This window comes from Pituophis catenifer, unplaced genomic scaffold (assembly GCF_029215685.1).
Source record: "Pituophis catenifer annectens isolate HBS135680 unplaced genomic scaffold, rPitCat1.0.hap2 SCAF_1, whole genome shotgun sequence".
NCBI lineage: Eukaryota > Metazoa > Chordata > Lepidosauria > Squamata > Colubridae > Pituophis > Pituophis catenifer.
The window spans coordinates 29,220,636-29,245,903 of NW_027256881.1; the positions used below are offsets into that span (position 1 = coordinate 29,220,636).

The 25,268-nt window shown below is 37.2% G+C and overlaps 1 protein-coding gene across 1 annotated transcript in view; it reads right to left on the reverse strand.

Annotated features, from left to right (window-relative positions):
• The window catches only part of REL (REL proto-oncogene, NF-kB subunit), a 64,666-nt gene that overhangs the window by 26,174 nt on the left and 13,224 nt on the right, over nucleotides 1–25,268 (reverse strand). The window contains exons 2-3 of the mRNA XM_070931980.1: nucleotides 16,751–16,893; nucleotides 8,955–9,103 (exon numbers count right to left, since the gene is read on the reverse strand). Of these exons, the coding sequence (XP_070788081.1) occupies nucleotides 8,955–9,103; nucleotides 16,751–16,893 (292 nt within the window). The remainder of the gene's footprint in view (nucleotides 1–8,954; nucleotides 9,104–16,750; nucleotides 16,894–25,268) is intronic.

The following is a 25,268-nucleotide window of genomic DNA, read 5'->3' on the forward strand; positions in this document are numbered from 1 at the left end:
TCCACAACTTAGCTTCTTGGGTGGAGTTATTTTACCTCATCACCTTATACTGTCAGTCCTTTGGCCGGTGTTGGCCTGCGGTTATGACCTTCACATCACCCCTATCGTCATGTGATCACAATTTGGTGCTTAGCAATCAGATCACATTTATAATAGTTGCAGTGTCTTGCAGTCATGTGAACATAATTTGTAACCATTTGACTTCCAACAAGTAAAAATACTGTAAAATGCAGATTAGGAATACAAATCCAAATAAGCAAGAAAATGAGAAGAGAACACTTATCCGTTCTAGGTGAGTTCAAAACACCAGGACCAGATGTGTCCTGGTGTCCTGGTTTATACCAGATGTGATTTAGAAAAATTGAACCATATTTTTCAAGGATTCTAGAGCACTGGGAACTACCAGATGACTGGAAAAGGGCTGGTGTAGTTTCCATCTTAAAAAAAAAAAGGGGAGAGGGAATGGATCTAGGAAACTACAGACCTATCAGCCTGACATTAATACCTGGGAAGATTCTGGAAAAGATAATCAAGCAACAAATCTGTGAACACCTAATGGCAAATAAAGTCATAACCAGAAAGCAACATGGGTTTGTCAAAAACAGATCATGTCAGACAAATCATATTGCAATCTTTGACAAGGTGACAAAATTAGCAGACCAGATAAATGCTGTGGATATAATTTACTTGGGCTCCAGTAAGGCATTTGATAAAGTAGACTACAACCTACTACTTGATAAGGTAGAAAAATGTGGGTTAGACAGCATGACCACCAGGTGGATTTGTAATTGACTGACCAACTGCACTAAATGTGTAGTTCCTGATGAAACTGCATCTACATGGAAGGAAGTATGCACTGGGGTACCCCAAAGCTCTGTCTTAGGTCCAGTACTCTTCAATATCTTCATCAATGATTTTAACAAGAGGATAGAAGGGGAACTTGTCAAATTTGCAGACGACACCAAGCTGGCAGTAATAGCCAACACTCTAGAAGATAGGCTCAAGATACAGAAGGATCTTGACAGATTTGACTGGACCTAATGAAATGAAATTCAATGGTGAGAAAAGTAAGGGTCTACTTTTAGGCAAGAAAAACCAAATGCACAGGTATAGAATAGGTGGTACCTGGCTCAATAATAGTAACTGCGATTTAAAAGGACAATCACTTAAATATTAGACAGCAGTGTGCTGCAGCTGTCAAAAAAGTCAACACAGCCCTAGGCTGCATTAACCAAGGGATATAATCAAGATCATATGAAATATTAGTACCATTTTTATATGTCCTCGTAAGACCACACTTACACATTTGAATATTTCATCCACTTTTGGTAGCCACAATATAAAGAAGATATTGAGACTTTAGAAGGAGTGCAGAGATGAATTACAAAGATGCTTAGGAGACTGAAGGCTAAAATATATGAAGAATGGTTGCAGGAATTGGATATGTCTAGTTTAATGAAAAGAAGGACTAAGGATGACATGATAGCAGTGTTCCAATATCTAAGGACTGGACTGCTACAAAAAAGAGGGGCACTTCTAAAGCACCTGAAGGCAGAACAAGAAGTAATGGATGGAAACTAATCAAGGAGAGAAGCAACCTAGAACTAACAAGAAATTTCTTGACAGAACAATTAATCAGTGGAAAGATTTGCCTCCAGAAGTTGTGGATGCTCAACACTGGAGGTTTTTAAGAAGAAATTGGGCAACCATTTGTCTGAAATAGTATAGTTTCCTTTTGAGCAGGAGGTTGGACTAGAAGAGGGGTGTCAACATGCGGCTCACAGGCCGGATATGACCTGTGCAGACCACACCCAGCCCAGCTCCACAAGGGCAAAACCAATCCTGATACGACCTGTGATGCGATCGGGTTTGACACCCCTGGACTAGAAGATCTCCAAGGTCCTTTTCAACTCTGTTTTTCTGTTATTCTGTTAATCTAGGACCGTGATGGCGAACCTATGGCACGCGTGCCACAGGTGGCATGCGGAGCCATATTAGTGGGCACGCCAGCTCAGCTCTGGGGCGCATGCGCGCGCCGGCCAGCTGATTTTCGGGCCTTCTGGGCCCACCAGAAGTAGGGAAACAGGCTGTTTCCTGCCTCTGGAGGGCCTGGGGGGGGGTGGGGAAGGCCTGTTTTTTTTTCTTACCTGGCTCCAGATCCTCTCTGTGTATCTGGGAATGGCGAAAACAGCCTTTCCCACTTCCTTGGAGGCCCTACGGAGGCTCAAAGGGCCCATTTCCCCACTCCCGGTGGGAAAGGAAGTGATGTTTTTTCCTGTCCCCAGCCTCCAGACTCCTAGAGAGGCTCCTACAGACTCCTAGAGAGGTTCTGGAGGCTGGGGACAGGAAAAAACGTCACTTCCTGTCCCACCGGTAGTGGGGAAATGGGCCCTTTGAGCCTCCGTAGGGCCTCCAAGGGAGTGGGAAAGGCTGTTTTCGCCGTTCCCAGATACACAGAGAGGATCTGGAACCAGGTAAGAAAGAAAAACGGGCCTACCAGGCCATCATGTGCCAGGAGCGGGGGGGAGGGGGAGTGGGTTGCGCACACATGCGTGTGGGCACGTGCACGCACGACCCTCCCCTGCCCCCCCCTCTCCTGGCACGCGATGGCAAAAAGGTTAGCCATCACTGATCTAGGAAGACAGATTTGCTTAATAACCACATAATTCACTTAATGGCCATATGATTTGCTTAACGATCACAATAAAAATAGTTGTAAAATTGGTCCAGTCATGTTTAGCAACTGCACTGCTTAGCAACTGAAATTCTGTTCTCAGTTGTCATAGGTTGAGAACTGCCTGTAGAACTGGTCTGAATATCATGGAAATTTTAATTCAACAGGAGTAATGTGTCCCAAGATTTTTTTATGTATTATATATATCAGCAGATTTTATTAGCAGATTTTAGGTTGGGGTATAATGCACCATTTGAGCTAACCTGAGAATGCAAATAGACAGATAAATATAGTGAGAGTTTTAGTAGTATATAGATTTCATACCGAAAAAAAAATACTTTTTTGAGATCTTTGAGGAAGATTAATATGTGATTTAAGTAGAACAGGATACTGGTTTGAAAATAGAGATGCCAAGTGCTTAAAGACAGCTATATTTAATTAGCATGTGTACTTGATTCAATTAATTGACCAATTAAATATTAAATACTAACATATTGTCATCGTCTGAAAATATTTTCAAGCACAAAATACATATTTTACCAATATCAAAAAACAAACAAACAAATGGATAATCAAATGAATCAACCTAGATTTCTCACTTGAGACACATTATCCAGTCAAATTATCCTATTTCCAGTACATAATGCAAATATTTGGCTTTCTGAATAAATTATAATGTTGGAAAAGGTGAAAGGAAATAGAGGAAAAGGACAACCAACTGTAATATGGATGGTCTCAATTTCAGTCCTAACAATGGAAGACTTTAAGGAACAGATTGGGATCAGATCCTTCTGAAGAAAATCTATGTGGTCAGTAAAATTCGATACAGACTTTATGGGACATAATCAATCAAAACCTTACTAAGCAAGAATTAATTTATTCAGAGGCAATACTATCTTTCACATTTCCTTATTCTATCTTAGTAACATCGCAGAACCACTCTTCAATTACACACTTAAATATTTAAATTGTTCTTCAGTTAGATGATTCATCTTCTGATTAAAGAGAAAGAGGCTACAATATTATACATATTTGCCTGGGAGTAAATTCCAGGAACATTACTGAGTGCACACAGGTAGAAGTTTGGTAAAATTTACCAAAAGCCAGAGATTTGGCTGATTGAGACCGAATCCAATATTCCATTGTCTGAAAATGCAGTGAGCAAAATAGGTTCTTAATAGATATGTAGAGAATTACATCATAAAGTTCTTCAATCCCTAAGATCTGTATTTCGTGCATATTTGCTTAGGAGGAAGTCCCCCTCAGAGTTTGGTGGAACATTTTTTCTAAAATAAACATGCATAGGATTGCAGTTCTGGATTTTAGATACCTCCCCTCATTTTCAGAGGAAAAAGGAAAATTATCATAGTAGTTCTAGAGAGGTATGATATTGTATATATTCCCACAGAGGGAAGTTATCTTTCTTCTCTAAGTTGCTAACAAAGAGTGTAGCTGTTCATTTACCACATTTACAAAAAAAAAAAAAAAAAACACCACCACCCCAAGAATTAGTTCAAATTTGTTTTTTCTGACAGAGGGGGAGGAGTGATTCTGAATCATGTAGTTATGAAAAAAAAAATTACTATGGCCAGACTACTGGTCTAGTGAGATTCTGAATACTAGCAACAACAGCATCAGCTTCCTAATTTGCATGTAATGGTATCAGATCACAAGGCAGCTTCAAGGGACTCTCCCCACCTACTCCAGCAACCTGATTCTTTCCCACATGGAAAACCCATGACATCACTCCAGCCCAGGGAAGATGCAAAATAGGAATTAATACCAGATAATTGCTATATGAGAAATCAGAACAGATTACAGAAGAGCCAAAATCTTGCACGCCAACTATCCAAGTGCTGATATTCCTGCGGATTGGTAATTGCCATATTACCTGGAGATACAGCAAAAGAAGCCTCTTAGAGCAAATGATATATAAACCTCTGACTGATTAATCCATCAGAAGAGACAATCCCACAATAGACAAATATGCAACCTTTCCCATACTTCAAATCGACACTTGTAAATTCAGAAACAAAAGTTTTATTTATTTATTTAGTTGTCAAACATGTATAAAATAACAGATATAAGTATAAACTTGATTATGAATACAGGAAATAGATACAAATAAATGGGGACAGTAGGACAGGGACAGTAGGCACGTTGGTGCGCTTATGCACGCCTCTTACAGACCTCTTAGGAATAGGGTGAGGTCAACAGTAGTCAGTCTAAGGTTAAAGTTATGAGGGTTTGGGGATGTAATCACAGAGTCAGGTAATGCATTCCAGGCATTGACCACTCTGTTGCTGAAGTTGTATTTTCTGCAATTGCATTTGGAGTGGTTTACCTTAAGTTTATATCTATTGTGTGCTCATGTATTATTGCAGTTGAAGCTGAAGTAGTCATTGACAGGTAGGACGCTGTAGTAGATAACGCTTAGGCCAGACCGAAAGGGGCATAGTTCTAAATTTTCTAAGCCCAAAATTTCAAGCCTGGTAGCATAAGGTATTCTGTTGTGAGCAGAATACCTTATCACACTTCAACTCTAGAAGTATGATTTCAATTGTGCCTTAGTTTCACAAGTTTCATTTCATCCCATGTAAATTTATACACAAAGAAAAAAAGTAAAAACCACTAGTGATGTTTGTGATATCTCTGAGCAAAACTTTTTATGAATAACACATTTGAGTAAACAATTAGAACAGCGGTTATTGGCAATGAAGTCATCTGTGATACTGCTTGCAAGTGAAAAATTCCCAATCTCAGTTAAACCTTTCAGTTCAACCAGCTTTTCTTTTAAATGATAGAAATTTCATAGTGTAATTTCTCTCTGAAGTACTTTGTGTTGAATACTGTTGACTTTCAGAAAGCAGCTGAATGAGGAAGAAGGCTATTCCACAGAAACCGTGAAATTAATAAATCTATCATCTCCTTTGGCAAGGAGGGACGACTTGGTGAATCAGAGTAAGGTTGGGAACACTGGGCCACCACAAATGAAGTTAAGTCTTCAAATGCAGTTCAGTTACATCTGAAAATCATGCAGGAGTGTAAGGATGTCCTTTGGGGGCCTTTATGTGATCTTTGAAAAGACATGGGTGAGATAGTGCCAGAAGACTAGAGAAAGAAAAAAAGATTAGAAAAAAGAAAAGCCAAGAACTAGAGACAGGTGATTGTCATATTAATAGCACTAGCAATGGCACTTAGACTTTCCGTGTTTCCCCCAAAATAAGACCCTGTCTTATATTTTTTTGAACCCTGAAATAAGCGCTTGGCCTTATTTTCGAGGTGGTCTTATTATTTTGGGGCGCATGGAACAAGATGAGGCTCCTCTTGCCTTCTTACCTGATTTCCAGCTCTGCGTTTAAATATTTTCAGTGAGGGCTTATTTTCGGGGGGGGAAAGCTTATTTTAATGTATGCGCTCAAAAGCCTGATTGGGCTTATTATCAGGGGATGTCTTATTTTAAGGAAAACAGGGTATATTCCGCTTCACAGTCCTTTATAGCTCTCTCTAAACGGTTTACAGAGTCAGCATATTGGCCCCAACAATTTGGATCCTCATTTTACCAACCTCGGAAGGATGGAAGGCTGAGTCAACCTTGAGCCTGGTGAGATTCGATTTGCCAAACTGCTGGCAGCCGGTGATCAGCAGAAGAAGCCTACAGTGCTGCATTCTAACCAGTGCGCCACCACAGCTCATACTTGGCAAAACTCTGGAAATGATCATTAAACAGTCAGTTGTGAACATGTAGAAAAGAATCCATTGTTTGACCGGAGCCAGCATACGTTTATGAAGAATAAGCTATGTTGAACCTATCTGATTTCCTTTTCTTGATAGAAGACCACAGGAATATGGTGGACATAATGTACTTCAAACTTAGCTTCAGCAAAACATTTGATAAACTCCTCCACTAAATTTTGGTAGAGAATATAGTAAAATTAGAACTGGATTACCCTAACATTAACCGAATAAAGATCTGGTTGACCATTGATATCTAATAAATGTATGTCAATGATTCTGCATCAAAATTGAAGGCAGTAACAAAGCCATACCACCAGACTGCATTCTACACAGAAGGCCCTGCATTGTTCATATTTATCAGTGCCTTGGATGGGGGTTTAAAAACACAATTATCAAGTTTGCAGACAGTACAAAGGCAGGAGGAAAAGTTAACACCTTAGACAAAGTATTAATATTCAGGAGGATCATGATGAGCTGAAAAACTGAGTAGAAACCAACAAGCTGAATTTCAACAGGGAGAAATACAAAGTCCTTCATTTGGATAAGAAAATTTAAGACATGAGTAAACAATTTTACGGAGCAACTATATATGACAGAATGTTCTGTGTATCTTGGTGGATCACACGCAGGATATTGAACAATGTGATGCACCTGTGAAAAAGTTAATGCAATTCAAGATAATATCAACAGAAATACAGAGGTCAGGATGAAGAGGAGTCATTAATTCTAATTGGCACTGGTCAGACCAACCTACAATATTTTATCCAGTATCCAGCTTGGCACCTTTATGAAGGGCACTGGCAAACTGGAGCATGTCCAAAGGATACCAACCAAGATACCGTAATAACAGGCCTAGAGTTAAAAAAAACTGATAAGGAATAGTTGGAGGCATTGAATGTTTAACGGCATATAAATCGAACCAATAAATAAATAATAAATAAACCTGAAGAAGAGAAGACCATGGGAAGATATGACAGCTGCTTTTAAGTATTTGAAGGGCTGCCAAACAGAAGACAAGAAAAAGTGAGTTTAAATGAGAAGGAAGCAGATTTCATTTGGACATTAGAAATAATTTTCTAATGAGAAACTGTTCAGCACTGGAACATGTTGCCTCAGAAGATAGTAGAATTGCTTTTTCTATAAGTATTTATGCATGGATAGCCATGAAGTAGAAACACTGTAGTAGTGGATTACAGTACTGGCCAGGGGTTAGTCTCCTGGCCAGTATTTATCTCCAAGGTCTCTTCTAATCCTTCCAATCTATTATTAGTCCTTCAGCTTTTGAGGAATAAGTTTTCTTCACTGTTCTCTTTTCCTACTATGAGGAAGAACTTAAAAAGTTGCTTTTTCAGATACACTTAGCAACCTGGGTTGATGTTTAGAGTATACCTTCCTTTTTATATTTCTCTACTGGGGAGGGGCAGGAGGGAGAAAAATAGAAGACTTTTCCTCTCTGTTCACCAAGGAAATACAGCAATCTTCAAATATATTGCTTTTTTCCTGCTCTGACAGTATGAGTACTCTTCCAAGTATGTTGAGGTTAAAGGTGTCCTTCCCATTAAGCACAGGAATATAAAGAAGATTGCGAAGGAGCAACACAAAGAGGGAAGGGCACCAATCATGTGGGGAAGTATATCAGCCTGGATGATCTCAAGGCTGGAAGCTTCTTACACTGGGCAAAAATATTGGAAAAGGTTTTCCTCTGGAATAAATTTAATTTAAAAAAAAATCTGATTGTAATTGGGGACCCCAATGTCTACTTTAGTATACCAGTTTAAAACACCAACTCTGTGGTTCCAGTGTCTGTATCCTTTCTTTACATGAAATCAAATATATTTAAATTTTATAAGAAAATACTATATCATATATAAATATCATAAGAAAATGAACAGAAAAGAAAAAACAGATCTTTCAGGCAGGATATTTCAGTATATAAGTATAACAGAAATGTAAACATTGGCCTCAGCACTTTCCATCTGTTCACTGCTCACTCAGCTACTACCTTTTCAGCTGGGGATAGTTAACAAAGAACTTTGTAACTGGTACCCACGACAGAAGCCTACTTTAAGTCTGCCATACTTTGGGATGTTTGTTAATTTTCCCCATCTGGAGAAGTAGAAAGTACTTAAATAGATACCTATTTAATTACCTAAAAGGTAATTAAATAGGTATCTATTAAGAAGTCAAGGAAAGAAAAGGGCTGCAATACTTCAACTAGTATCCAGTTCCCCATGGATATCCTTACTTAAAACAGGGCTACAAAAAGTGTAGCATCCGCTAGCATCCTTTCTGCAATCCTCAGAACAGTGGAATACAATTTTTGTGCATTTTTAAACTTTTTTTGAGTTTTTAGAATGAGTTAGGAAATAATATGGGCGTCTCCTATGCCTTGAAGCTTGTATCTCACTTTCCAAATGGGTATTAATGTTGCCTATTATTATGAGACCACTCAACATAACATGTAAGAATCTGCAACAATTCTCAAACTGAAAAAAATGTTAGTTCTGTTTCATATCACACATAACACCACCCACTTACTTACCTCAAAACTCTACGCTCTGGCCCAAATTCAGCTTCATAGTAACCATTTTCACAATCCTTTCCAACCAACTGGTGAGGATGCGGCCTATAGGGTTCATTCTTAGTTACCAATGTTATTCTGATTTTTACTTTCCCAAAGTAGTTCAGGATCTAAAAAGAAATGAAACTCAAAGCATAAGTTTAATGATATAATTAAGCTCACTGAATGAAACGTTATAAATCGCAATCTTTCCCAGAACCCTTCTGGTACCCTTCTACAGTGTCAAGTCCTAACTTTGTAACTTTGAATGATATGGATTCTGAAATAAGTGTCCCATTCTTTGTGGGGAGATAGATCATTCAATCTCACAAGAGAGAAAGAAAATAAAACTTTAGCTTAAAATGAAAAGAGATAATGTAACAATTCATATTTACTTTAAATAGTTACATTCAAAATTACAATAGTGGAACAGATAAAAACATAAGACTTCTCAAATTACAGGGGTGATTACAATAGAAAACTATACAGAAAAAAATAACATTCTCAACAGATTTCAAAATGATGTCGATCTGCTTTTACTTAGAAGTAAATAGATGTTGTAAACAAATGGCAGTGTGCATAAAAGCATACAGGGACTGCTTGTAGAGAGGCAGTAACGACTGAGAGAAATGAGAGAAAATATAATAGGAGTTGAAGTATATATGAAGAGGTGTCATATATATTATATATGAAGAGGTGTCATATACATTATCAACTCAGAATGCAAGACATAATATAATGGCTTTATGTTAAGGACAGCAAAAGTACTGAAGGGTGTTACAATTACCAAGTGAAAGGTATTTCCATTATTTCACATAATGGAATTATTACACATCCCTTTATCTGGATGTGTTCAAATGAAACACTTTGATCAGGAATCCTGCACTGACCAAGAGATGCAGTAATACTTTAATGACCTATTCGAATTCTACGATTCTAAGATCTTTCATGTTTTCCAAAATCCTACAACCTTTTAGTTTCGATGTTAAATCAAACAATGGGGCTTGTTTAATTTCATTTTAATCAGTCCTTACATTTTACAATGAGGTGTTCTGTGTGAACCCAGGGTGTTTTATTCAATAAACCATAGTTTAGTGCAGGGATCTCCAACCCATAGCATCTTTAAGACTTGTGGACTTCAACTCCTAGAATTCATCAGCCAGATTTGCTTTGCTGGCTGAGGAATTCTGGGAGTTGAAGTCCACAAGTCTTTTTTTTTTTTAATATATATTTTTTTTAAATATTTTTATTAATAATAAAAAAAAAACCAACATAAATACATTAAAACAACATACAAAACGAACAAACATCAATTCAGTCCAATGACTGACTCTTAGAAGTTACTACAACGGTGGGTTATTTTCATATTTCTATTTGTATCTATATCTACATTCACATGTTTACATGTTTATATATGTATATATATAATTGACTCCTTGTTTACTTCTATGCATTTCTATTGAATAGTCGAAAATTATCTTTATATTCCTATTTTTGCCTCCAGCCAGCTGTACCATCTTTGCCATACTAAATAGTAATCAGTATCGTCTTTCTCTTGTATTTCTTTTGTGAGCTTATCCAATTCTGCACATTCTGTAATTTTGGCTATTATTTTGTCTTCTGTGGGTAACTGTTCAGATTTCCAATGTTGGGCAAAGAGTATTCGTGCTGCTGTGAGGATATGGATAATCAGATACTTTATTTCTTTGGTATATTGTGCTGTGATTATTCCCAATAAAAAGATTTCCGGCCTCATTTCCAGTTTTTGTTTCGTGATTTCTTCAATCATTGTTTTAATTCGTTGCCAGTATTGTTTTGTCCTTCGGCATGACCACCAGAGATGATAATATGTCCCTTTCTGTGATTTACATTTCCAGCACATTGGAGACGTATTTGGGAACATCTTGGCTAGGCGCGCCGGTGGGAGGTGCCATCGGTAGAACATTTTGTAAAGGTTTTCCTTATAGGGTATAGACAATGTCATCTTATAATTTATCTTCCACAAATTTTTCCACTTATCCAATTCAATAGTATATCCTATATTTTTGGCCCATGTTGTCATATTCTCTTTGACAACCTCCTCTTCTAATTTGTATTTTAGTAGGTACTTATAAATTTTGGTAATCATTTTCTCATCTGTACTTTGTAATATTTTATCCAATTCATTTGGTTCATTTTGGAATCCGAATTGTGCCCGATCAGTTTTGTATCTTGATTCTATTTGCATGTATGGCCACCAATCAATGTCTATACCCTGATTTTGTAATTCTTGTCTTGTTTGTAATTCTCCTTCACTGTTCAGTAGTTCTTTATAAGTCCTCATTTTCTCTATATCCATGGCATTGGGATATATTAGTGCTTCTGTTGTCGATAGCCATCGTGGAATCTTGGTATAGTGTTTTCTAATCTCTTGACATATTTTGTACAATGATTCTCTGATAATATGTTGCTGGAAATATCCATGGTGCTTGTCCTTTCCCTCCCACAAAAAGGCGTGCCATCCGCGTTGTAGTTCAAAGCCCTCTAGTAATAGCATTCTTTTATTCTTGAGGTCTATCCAATCCCTTATCCAGTTTAGCGATGCTGCTTTGTAATATAACTCCCAGTCCGGTAGGCCTAACCCTCCTTTTTCCCGAGTATCTTGCATACACTTTATTTTGATTCTGGCCCTTTTCCCATTCCAAATAAATTTTGTTATTATTTTATTAAGGTCCTTAAAAAAGTTCTTTCCTGGCCAGATTGGGGTTACTTGAAAAAGGTAGAGTAATCTAGGCAGTATATTCATTTTTATGGATGCAATTTTCCCTAGAAATGACAGTTGTAATTTGTTCCATGTTTCCAGATCTTTTCTAATTTGTTTCATTAATTTGTTATAATTGTCTTCTCTAATTGTTATTGCTTTAGCAGTAAGCCAGATTCCTAGATACTTTATTCTCTTTACAATTTGTATTCCTAATTTGTCTTCTAGTTTTGTCTCCTGTACCTTTGTCAAATTCTTTGTTAATGCTTTAGTTTTTTGTTTGTTAATTTTAAGCCCTGCGACTCTTCCATATTCCTCTATCTTCGCTAAAAGTTTGGTTCCTGTTATTTCCGGATGCTCCATTATAAATACCACATCGTCAGCGAAGGCTTGCAATTTGTACTCTTCTTTCCGTGTTCTCAAACCTTTTATTTCCGCATCTTTCCTAACTTCATTTAATAATATTTCCAATGAAATTATGAACAGTAGTGGGGATAAAGGGCAACCCTGTCTCACACCCTTTTGTATATCCAGATTTTCAGTCATATCTCCATTAATCATAATTTTGGCCGTTTGGAGGGAGTATACTTTTCTAATCATATGTAAAAATTTGACACCAAAGTCCATGGTTTCTAGTTGCAATATGAGGAAATTCCAATTTAGATTGTCAAATGCCTTTTGTGCGTCTAAAAAGATTAAGGCTACTTGTTTATCAACTCTTTTCTCGTAATATTCCAGGACGTTGATAATTGTTCTTATGTTGCTTTTGATCTGTCTTCTTGGGACAAAACCGTTCTGATCTGTATGTATGTATTTATAAATAATTGTTTTCAGTCTTTGCGTTATAACCAACATGAAGAGTTTATAGTCTACATTGAGCAATGAGATCGGCCTATAATTTTTAACTTGTGTGGGGTCCGTGTCTTCTTTGGGGATGAGTGTAATAATGGTTTCGGTCCAGGATTTGGGAATTTCTGCTTCTAATAATGCATCATTGAGGACTTGGAGTAACAGTTCATCCATTGCATTTTGACAGTTTTTGTAAAACTCCATTGGTATTCCATCCGGGCCTGGAACCTCCTACCTATCTGCATGGTAGGAGACTTCAATGCAATCATGGACATAGAAAAAAACTATCAGAGTAACAAACAAAGTAAAACCAGAAAGAAAATTCTACCGGAACCTTTCAAAAACATGATCAACGAACTACACCTACATGACGTATGGAGAAAGGCAAACACACAAACAAAACAGTATACATATTACTCGAACCCACACCAGTCATGGTCTAGGATCGACATGGCCTGGATGACTTCAGACCTCAGAGAGGAGGTAAAAGATATCGAAATAGCAGTGAACACCTGGGCAGACCATAACCCCATTAAAATAGTATGGAAAGGACATCGAAAGCAAAGGAGGTGGATGATGGACACGGGAATAATAAAAGATAAGGAATACATACAGATGATTGAGAAAGAGGTTAAAATGTTCCTACAAATAAACACTAAAGAACAGACATCGCTTCAAAACCTTTGGGACACAATTAAAGCATACATAAGAGGTCTTACAATTGCGTATATGGCAAAAAAATAAATAAAGAGAAACAACAGTCAAGGAATAAGCTGTTAGAACAATTTAGAATATACGAATTAGAATTGCAGAAGGAGCCCCACAACAAAACAATAAAAGAAAAATTAAATCTTACTAAACATAAAATCAATCTGATTACCCAGACAGAAATTGCACAGAAAATCAAATTAGCAAAACAGAAACATTTTGAGCATGCAAACAAAACGGGGCGCTGGTTAGCGTATAAACTGAAAAAAGAAAAAGAAAGGAGAACAATATTTCAATTGCAGGACGAAACAGGACAAATATACCATACCAATCTAGACAAAAAACGTATAGTCAAAGATTTTTTTCAAAGTCTCTACAAGAAAGAAGAGATTCGGGATGAAGACATTAAGGAATACTTATGTAAAACAAACATTACAAAATTAGAGGAGTCCCATAGAGAAGCATTAAATAGACCAATTACGATGTCTGAGCTGATGGAAGCAAGGAAAAAAAAGAAGTCCACAAGTCTTAAAGTTGCTATGGGTTGGAGACCCCTGGTTTAGTGTGTTTCCTATCTTATTTCATCAATTAATACACCACATTACCCATACACAGAAGACAGCCCCATTTAAATTTGTGGAGCTTACTCCCAGGCAAGTGGACAAAGAATTAGGGCCTGAAGATATAACCCTAAACTGACATATCTGAGGATAAGGTTTACTCAACTGCAAGGGGGTATTTTTCTCAGTAAAAACCCATCAGGGAAGCATAAAACTTATTAACAGAGTACATGTTTTAATGCAGGAGAATCTTGGCTTCAATCTCTGATGGCTTTAGTAGAAAGAAACTGAACAATAGGTAGGTGTTATTTCTGTGACTTTTCTCTGCCTAAAATTCTTAAGAGACACTAATTTCAGATCCAAAGTGGCCAAAGAATTTTTTAAGGATTATATGTATTTTTAAAATCAACTTTATTAAATTTCAAAAGTCATATAAAATACAAAATAACAAAAGGCGAAAAAACTGGGGAAAGAAAGATCAAAAAGGGGGAAAAATTAAAAAGTGACAAAAGAAAAGGGGGGGTTGACTTCAAACTTTCTTCAGTACAGGTACAAATATATAGTAATCTCTTACAGTAAAGTAACACAAAAAATATAAAAATATACAGATTAAACAATAAAAATAACATTAAAATTATATAACAAAAGTCCTCTTATTCTAAGTTTAAATGTAAGCATAACAATGTCTATTAATAAGAATATAAATGCACAATACTTGTATAATTATAACAAATCTAATTATTAAATCAAAACTAAAATCAAAACTTCATTTTTATCTTTTTCAAGGAAGAAGTCCAAAAGTGGTCTCCAAACAGAAATAAAACTAGATAGGATAAAGTTTTGCCATCTTTGCTAATTCCCTATAAAAATCTTGGCTTTTCCATTGTTCGACATTCCTCTTTCTTGCAAAGGAAGCACCCAACGATCATTGCGATAAACATGGTTTTTCTCCTGAGAGTTGTGCTCTTTACTTTGGCAAAATTCCACCACGCAAAGATCAGAATTTCTTCCTGACTCAATTATCTGATAAACCGAGATTATTGGAAAGTATGTGATACAACCTGTACAGTGGCATTCTCCAACCTAGGCAACACCTAAATACCTTCCCAGCATTCCCCACCTACCGTAGCCATACAGTAGCTGAATTACGGACACTGTTGTTGTTAGTTGCGAAGTCGTGTCCGACCCATCGCAACCCCATGGACAATGTTCCTCCAGGCCTTCCTGTCCTCTACCATCCTCTGGAGTCCATTTAAGCTCACACCTACTGCTTCAGTGACTCCATCCAGCCACCTCATTCTCTGTCGTCCCATTCTTCTTTTGCCCTCAATCTTTCCCAGCATTAGGCTCTTCTCCAGTGAGACCTTCCTTCTCATTAGGTGGCCAAAGTATTTGAGTTTCAAATACTTTGGACACTAAAGTCTACTTAATCTAGAGGATCCCTCGATTAGAGGAGAGTGCTGTACAAATCATTACAAATATTATGGCTACAGAGATAGCCCAGATGCGGTTGGAATGGACATTGTTTCTCCATTTTATTTTTCTGCTGGTGAGATCCAGGAATGGATAAGAAGGCTTGCTATTTGGAGGATAGCCTAAGAAATTCAAATGTTTCTGAATGAGTTTTTTTTCCTTCCAGTCAAAGCTATGAAACACTCTGCTGTTTAGGTTAAATGACAGTGACTTTCCTTCCTTAATATACCTATAAGGAAATAAGGAAATAATCCTGAAACTATGCCAACATCCTGACTGGCAATTGTTGGCACTGCTAGACTTTTCCCTCTACACCTAATGAGTGGTTCTTAAGTTTTATCTTTTGGATTCACCTACTGGGATAAACGATTCTATATTCTATTTTAATTGATCCAGAGAGTGAGAGAGTAGATTTGTCAATCCTTTACTAGGTTTACTTCAAAAGGCTCACTGTAATCTTTAAATCTTCACAGTCTCAGAGCAGTATACCTGAAGGATAATTCTTCTTTATTATTGAGTTCATGGAAAACAAGAATCATAATGAAAATTGTGCTTTAGTTTAGTTATCTCTGGTAGCGCAGTGGTTAGAATACAGTATTGCAGGCTAATTCTGCTGACTGTCAGGAGTTTGATTCTCACCGACTCAAGATTGACTCAACCTTCCATCCTTCTGTGGTCAGTAAAATGAAGGTCCAGATTGTTGAGGGCAATATGCTGACTCTGTAAACCACTTAGAAAGGGCAGTAAAGCACTATGAAGCAGTATATGTGTTATTGCTATTGCTATTGCTATCATTTGTTGTTGTTGTTGTTACTTGTAGGGTGCCTATCCATTGAAATGGTGCAATATTTCTCAACTTTGAGAACTTTAAGAAGTGTGGACTTCAATTCCCCAGCTAACTCCACACGTTAGCTGGGGAATTCTGGGAATTGAAGACCACACCTATTAAAGTTTCCAAGGCTGAAATACATGGACTAATGTGTGGTATGGCCATGATTTATTCAATAAAGTATGGTTAAACAAATAACAGCTTACCACAATTTACATGGCCATAGTCCTGAACTCAGAGATCTTTCTTTCCCCTGCAGAACTGCAAAACTTTCTGCTTTCGTTAAGTTGCAAAAAAGCTATAGAACAGTCCCTTTACAACAAGCTTTTTTTCCAATATCATTCTGAGAGTCATCTTTTTAGGGTAGCCTTTTACAATATTCTTTGTATTTATGGGATTGTTGTATAATTTGAATTTCATAACATAAGAGCAGGACAAATGAGAAATCAAATTTAATCTTACCAGCACCTTTCCAACAAATTTTGCCTGAAGAAAGAGGACTTTAAACAACATACTTTATTGTACAATCCTTGCCTTTTGAGCAAAACAATCCCAACTCCCAATTTTTAAAAAAGTTTGGGGTGGGTGAAAGAGCAAGCAGACACAGTAATATGTATACCTGTATAGATGGGAACGTCCTGTTGATATCAGTACTATGTTCACCTGGAATACTGCCTGCTGATCTTCCTTCACATTTGTATCGAAAACGCATCCCTCTCTGTCTAGGTTGCTCATGTATTTCAATATATGGCTCATGACCACCTTTAAAAGGAAAGAAACAATTATAAACATGTAATTTAAAACATATGTTATGATAATTAAAGACCTCTAGAAACTGGCTTTTATAAGTGAAGGTGAAACAGCTAATCTGGAAAGCAGATAAGAAAAGTCATGTGAAACATTCACATGTCTCTGGAGATTCTCAGTCATCCAGGTCATGGTTGTCCCAAAGGTGCTTTTTCAAAAGCCAAGTGGACTTCTTTTGTTTTTTTGTTCTTTGCTTGAAGATGACCCAAAAAGTTTCTTCAGTATATTCTGCAAGGCAGGGGTGGGTTCTACTTACCTTTACTACCGATTCGCAATGGGGCCGTGCGCTCTTCTGCGCAAGCGCAGAAGCATTTTCATGATGTCAGGGTCAGTGGGCAGAGCCTCCCGCCGGTTTTACTACCGGTTCTACAGAACCAGTGCGAACCGGGGGCAACCCACCACTGCTGCAAGGGATATAAATTCTTCCTTCTCCACTATTCAGTCAGAACTGAAGAAGTTTCTTGGATGAGAAGCGAAATGTCTTCAAGCAAAAAACAAAAAAAGTCCAGTTGCCTTTTGAAAAAGTACCTTTGGGGTAAAACATTCACAGTTTCTATTGATGTTCGTTGATCAGCTCTAGCTGCATTGCCCATAAAACTTCCTATCTGGATTCTGTGGCAGAAATGGCATTTTATTGGGAAAAATTGAAACAAAATTCTGCTGATTATTTTACCGATATGACCTCAGTTGAAGGTAAATTACTCTGCTGAACAGAGCTTCAAATGCTTAACTCAATATATCAAAACAAACACTGATTCCTGTACTGTCTTTCTTTTTCTCTTGAGACTCATCCATATAGTATAGCCACCTTATCCGGGCTATGAGACAGCTTGTTTATTATTTCTTGAATAGAATAGAATAACAGAGTTGGAAGGGACCTTGGAGGTCTTCTAGACTAACCCCCTGCTTAGGCAAAAAACCCTATACCATTTCAGACAAATGGTTATCCAATCTCTTCTTAAAAACTTCTGGAGGCAAGTTGTTCCACTGATTAATTGTTCTAACTGTCAGGAAATTTCTTCTTAGTTCTAGGTTGCTTCTACATGTCCTAAGGAAATGCCATCACATTGCCAGCCTACTATTGAGGCAGGTTGAAGTCAGATCCAGTTGACCAAGCAGAAAAATTGAGTTTTTCTGGAAAACAGAAGAAAACCTCCTATATGAACATTTTATAATATCTTTGAGGATCAATAATTTGTTGAGCTCCAATGTGTCCTTATGACCATCCTCTCCCATTGGGCTGAATGACTCCACATTTATATATCTCCTGATACTGTTGGTCTCTTTTTAACTTCTGCTTTTTGTTGAAAAAAATTGGCTACATTTATCTTCACCCAGGCTCAAGTTTGAACAAATATTTTCAAAGCCCAAGATCAAGCATGCAAGATCTGTATGCACAGATTACGTGTTTGTGCACAGATTGCCTGTATTTTAGCATTAATTCCACATTGTGAATCCCCAGCATATGTCTGCAGGAGGAACAATTTCCAACTAGAGAGAAAAATAATTCCAAATTAGCTTATGCAGTTATCTCATATTGAACTAAATGCTAATCTTTAATTATGTTTTCCTAGTTTACTGGTAACATTAATTAACCAAATTGCTGTGGGGCCTTCTGAACAGATTATACTAGATTGTACTTGCCAGTTTCAGCCTACTTAGACCAACTTTGTACACTGAGCAGAAATCAGCACTAAATAACTAGCAGGAATAATGGGGAAAACCCAGATTTGATGGATTTCATGATGCCTTTTTCCAGAAACCTCATAGGCTATCAACAAGAGTTAGCCTTCAGTAGACTTAGAAATAAAGACCTATGTTTTATCAAACACATATTTAGCATTGTCATTCATGGTTTATTTAAGAAGGCATAAATGTCGTTTATTGAATAAACCTAACTACAGTAACTGATGTCAGATTAAGCATGCAGACCACTTTATGGTTTAGCACACAAAAGCTCTAACATACTTTCAACAGAGTATTTTTATACTCTCTACATGCTCTTTATTACGTAACAGATTTAGACACAGCATTCTCACAATTCACTTATTTGCTCTCTTTCCACTCCTCTCCTAAGTCTTTCTTCTTAGAATACTGCATCCAGTTTTGGTCACCACAATATAAAAAGATATTGAGACTCTGGAAAGAGGGCAGAGAAGAGCAACAAGGATGATTAGAAGGCTGGAGGCTAAAACATATGAAGAACCCAAGAATTGGGTATGATAAGGACCAAGGGTGACATAACAGTGTTCCAATATTTGAAGGACTGTCACAAAGATGAGGCAGGCAAACTATTTTCAAAAACACCTGAAGGCAAGGCAAGAAACAATGGCTAGAAACTAATCAAGGAGAGAAGCAACCTAGAACTAATTAAACAGTGGAAGTATTTCGCTTCAGAAGTTGTGGGTATTTCATCACTGGAGACTTTTAAGAAGAGACTGGGCAGCCATCTGTCTGAAAATGATATAAGGTCTTCTGCTAGAGTAGGGCTTGGACTAGATGACTTCCAAGGTCCCTCCCAACTCTATGTTCTATGTTCTTCTTGTCTACTGTAAAATAGCTTGGGACTTGTATTACCATTCTACAATTAACACCAAAATTGACATTACGGTATCACTGTTGTTTTCTTTTGCATACATTTATACAATACGGCACTTGAGTTGTAATCAGTAGTGGGTTTCAATTTAATACCGGTTCGCTCATGCGCACGACGCTTCTGCATATGTGTAGAAGCGTCCGGGTAGGTGGGCGGAGCTCAGGGGTGAAATCTATTTTTTTTGCTACCGGTTCTGTGGGCGTGGCTTAATTAGTGGGTGGGGCTTGGTGACTGGGTGGGCGTGGCCAAGCCAATGTCACTTCTTTGCCCTTTTTTAACCTACAAAACACAACACAACACAACAGGCTCACCCACAATCTAAAAGCAGCTGTGCTAGACCCAAAATGGCCCCGCAACAAGCAGGAACCTCACACAGCCACAAAAAGCCCAAAAAAACAACTTTCACACTTTACATGCACAAAATTCCACATACAGCTTTGTGAGATTTTGTGTGTTTGTGTAGTTAGAGTGAAACACTACAGAAACACACTAAATCTCAGAAAGCTGCACAAATATTATTTTATTTTATTTTTATATAAAAGCAGCTAAATTTAAAACTTTCTAAACTTTAAATGGCTAGGTCTAAAAAGAGAACAACTAATAAAAAACCCAATTAACTATTTTTTTTAAAGCTCCCAAAGGGGCAAAAAACTTACCCAATAGAACAGGGGTCTCCAACTTGGCAACTTTAAGACTTGTGGACTTCAACTCCCAGAATTCCTCAGCCAGCTTTGCTGGGAGTTGAAGTCCACAAGTCTTAAAGTTGCAGATAGAGCTGCTCACCGATGAGCTTGATTGCACGCAGGGAGATTCAGTTGCTTGCTGATGCAATGGATTGCAGGTATTACAGCGTTGCGACCAGCAGCTAAGGTAAGCAAGCTGGAGGCTTGGTGGGGGGGGGGGAGAAAAAAAGAAACTTTTTTTCTTTTACATGGCTCTGGCGATCCAAGCTGAGTTGCCTGATTAGCAGGCAACTCAGCTGGGATCGTCAGAGCTTGGATCGTCAGAGCCATTTAAAAGGAAAAAAAAAGGCTCTGATGATCGCGTGGCTCAGCTGGGCTTGGGGGGCGGGGGCAGGGATTTTTGCTACCGGTTCTCCGAACTGCCCGCTGCCATTGCTACCTACTTGCCCGAGCCAGTCCGAACCGGGAGCATTTCACCCCTGGCGGAGCCTCCCACCACCGCTATCGGTTCGCCTGATCCGGGGCAAACCGGTAGCAACCCACCACTGGTTGTAATGATTATGATAATACAGTATGGAATCCAGGTCAAGGAATGTTTATGAAAGTGACTCTTAAACATGTCTATTTTTACATTGTCCTAACACTAAACTCTGTGAAGCAGTGCTATTTCAGAGCCTTTTGCTTCATTCTGAATTTGATCATTTATAGGCAGAAGATTAATTGGAAGCATACATGTGCATTCACTAAGAAATTACAAATTTTCCTCAATTTATAAAAATATGAGGACCCTTTACAGCTTTGTTTCAGATGTCAAGTTGAAAATACAGGTTGTCCTCAACTTAGTGACCATTCAAACATATGACAGCCCTTTAAAAAGTGACTTATGAGTGTCGCAGCATTTCTACAGTCATGTGGTTTAAAAAAAATCAGGTGTGCATTTGCAATAGTTGCAGCATCCCAGAATCAGGTGATTGTCAGGTGTGACATTCCCAAGGGGGCTCCCAACAAAGCAAAGTCAATAGAAGAAGCTACTTTCCCTAATAAAAATATTTTTATTAGGTATAATACCAGCAAGTTATGATAAAGGGACTATATACTTAATGCTACATGCATTAACAACAGCGAGAATTGTATTTGCACAATATTGGAAAAATGAGAATACCCCACCAGATAAAAACATAATTCGGAAAATATTGGACTGTGCAGGGATGGATAGATTGACATTGAAAATAAAGGTAAAGGAGATACAGAGTACTATTCAACGTGGAATAGGTTTTATCTTTTTTTTGGGGGGGGGAATAGGTTTTATCAATGGTTAGAGATAAGAGGTAGAAATTAGATTATTATTATATGTAAGTAAAATATGAATGTTGTTTATAATTACAATCATGCTAGTACAATTAATATGATCATAAATAAGCTAATATAAATATAAATATGGTTGTAATTATTACGGGTATTATCATTATTACTATCAGCATATCTGTTATTTTTTTCCCTTTTGTAAAACGAAATGCTCGGACAATACACTGTCTTCAAAGTATTTATATATAAATAAAAAACCTGACTTAACAAAAGAAGAAGCTACTTCACTTAAAACAGCATGATTAATTTAATGACTAGCAAAATAGTTATAAAATTGGGCATCGCTCACTTAACAACTGCATCTGCAGAAATTCTGGTCTCAATTATGGTCATGACTACCTGCGCATTGTCCACTAGGAGATCATAGGACTCACTTACTTGAATAAGCAGATTCAACATGAAGCTGTTTATTGAACAATTCCACAGGTCTGATTTCATTTTTTGATTTATTTTGCAACAATTTTTAAAGTAATGCCATAACCTCAAAATGGTACAGCTGCCAGGCTGCAATGAAATATGCTAAGTAATGTTTGATGATAGATTCCTAAACATATTTACACTTATTTTACTAAGAGCTCAAAATTAATCTTATTATAATTTCTAGAGGTATGAACTTAATTTGTAATGTTTTAATCTCTTTTGGAAGAAAAAATCTTCTTCCAATCTAGTCCTTGGGAAGAAACTATCCCAGTTCTCTAAATCAAGTGCTTTTCTCCATGTCAGATTCCAAACCATGAACAATTAAAACAAACCAAAAACAAATGAAAGCAATGTTATATTCATCCAAGCTATCAAAAGAAATAATGAACAAATCTGGAAAAATAAAATTGCAAGACAATGTATGAACATATACTGTAATTAGGCTAATGATGAAACACGTGATTGGTTTGCCAAAGATTCTAGAATATTCAATTAAATTTTTTTGGAGATTTTAGAGAGCCCCTGTCAATCAAAATAGACAATATTGAGCTAAATGGACAAATTGTTTAAGTTTAGGTTAAGGTTGTTTCCGTTGATACCCAGCTCATTAAAAAGAATAATATTGTTTCCTAAACTTAGAAGATTCTACTACAGAAATGGGAAGCAATGACCTCAATGATGCTTACAGTGTCTTATATTCAAACTTTAGATTCAAATTTGCCTTAGCAATTTCAAAAACTCTTGATCAAGTTTAACAATCTAACAAGCAATTAGATCCTTCTGTGCAAGCTATTGAGCATAAACAGAAAAAATGTAGCCATGCCCACTTTGGACCAGGCTGTCTTTTATCTGCATTTGGTTAGCATACGGTTCTTAACATTTGACTGCAAAAGATAAGTGGTCCTTCACAGGAAAAAAATATATTCAAAAATTCAAGATATGTGATCAATAACTTAGTTGCCCATTTAAAAAACAGATTAGTCACGTTTTAAACATTCTGAATTGCTCAGGCTGGAATGACAGTTCTTTTCTACAGAAATACATTGGAAAAGTTCCCAATTCTTAATTTTCACTTCTACTTTTCTATGTTCTACACTGGACAAACCCTGTATCAAGAGTCAAAACATCCATTCAAAATGCTATATCTAGGGCAGAGTTGGATGTAATACATTTAAAAAGAAAAAGGAACCCCACCTAACTCCTGGCTTTAAGCATATAAAACTGGCTTCATAACTATAGCCTAAGCCAGCATAGATTCGAACTTTTATTCTACAAGATTCCTATGAAAATTCATCATTTACTGCACACATAATTCTTGCTTTACCCAAGCCAGTTCAAGACTACAGGTAGTCCTCAGTTTACAACAGTTCATTTAGTGACCAATTTACAATGAAACCATTTTTCAGCATCCCCATAGTCACATGATCAAAAATCAGATGCTTGGGAACAGACTCATATTTATGACAGCTGCAATGTTCTGGGGGGGGGTGTCACAGGATCACCTTCTGTGATGTTCTGACAAGCAAAGTCAATGGGGAAGTCTGAGTGTTACTAACAACTTCAGTGTTTCACTTAACAACTATGGCAAGAAAAGTTGTAAAATGGGGCAAAACTCACTTAACAAATGCTTCACTTAACAACAGAAATGTTGGGCTCAATTGTGGTTGTAAGTCGAGGACTACCTCTATTTAGAAGCAGGATGAGTTACCTTTAATGGGGATATAGCTAATGATGCCATTGGTTGAGCTAGGATATTTTCCCCAAAAACACAGAGGGGAAAGAAAGAAGGAAATTATTCCATCCAAAATAACTATTTTGATGCCAAACTTCAGTAATTTAAACTTCTTAACTTCTGAGATATTGCGGATAGTGCACCCCTGCTTTAGAGTAAGTTATTTCTTTATGCATATTATTACATTGTGAGGGAAAGCTTCTGCAGTTAGCTTCATAAACGGGAGTCTATGGATGCCATTATACATATAAACCCTCCCAAATAGTTTCCTCAAGATACTAAAGTTAAACAAATAAACAACAAACAAGCAATTAAGAATGGTCATAAACTCACACTGTCATTAAAATTCCTTGAGACTTTCATGAGAAAAAAGTGTGAAACAATGTTTAAAAAAAGATTTGGCCATCCTGTGATATTTCCGTGATTATTCAACATGTATATATAACTATTTTTATTTAACACATGAACTACAAGCCCTCTACAGATTCTCACCAAATATCACTGCTTCATTGACTATATACTGAGAATAACTAACCTAAAGAATACTCATGTTATTTGTCTTTTGTATATGCTTCTTATCAGTGCTGTGGAGTCGGAGTCGGAGTCGGAGTCGGAGTCGAGGAGTCGGAGTCGGAGGAAATTTTGGGTACCTGGAGTCGGAGTCGGAGTCGGCAAACAATGCACCGACTCCGACTCCGACTCCTACTAAATTTAGATTGGAATTTTAAAAAAAGCAAGTTTAAATGTCCCAATTCACAAAAAGTTATAATTAATGACTTCTCTACTGTAAGAATAAAGACCAATGCATGCAGTGCCTCACGTAACCGCAAAATGAACACGTTAAGTGACCGTGAAGAAGCATGCTTTTCATGTGCTTCACTATAAGGCACGCAACGCACAATTAGGAGTGGCAATACTTATACTTTCCATAGTGTTGTGTTCTGCTGTTACAGGGAACGCAGCGCCCATGGGTAACCTAGCCTCTCACTGATAAGGGATTAAGTAAATATGTTTTTTGCAGGACTAGAGACACTTGCATAAGTGAAGGGAATGGAGGGTCAATAGTTCAAGACTGAAGCTGTAAACCATTGGAAAAACTGCTGTCATTCAGCTAAGGCTATAAAAACTTGTAACTCTGATTGTTAGCTTAAACTTTAAACATGACTAAACACTGTTTAAATTTATGAACCGGCCAAATACTCTGTTCAAAGAAAATACATTGTATGTTTGTATGTGTGTTTCTAATTATTGTTATTTATTCATATTTGTTCTCTTTTATTCTTTAAAGTTTAACAATTCATTCTTTATCTTAATATCTTTATATTTGTTTGGGGTTGGCTTTCTTCCCTTTCATCTTTTTTATTGTACAGCAATCTTTCTCCTCAAACCTACCACCTCTCTCTTTTCTTTCCTTCTTACTTTCTCTTCCTCACCCTCTTCTTCTCCTCCCTACTTCCTCTTCCTTTCTCCTTCTCCTCCTCTCTTCCTCCCTCTCTTACCCTCACTCCTACTCTAATTTCCCTTCCCTTCCTTC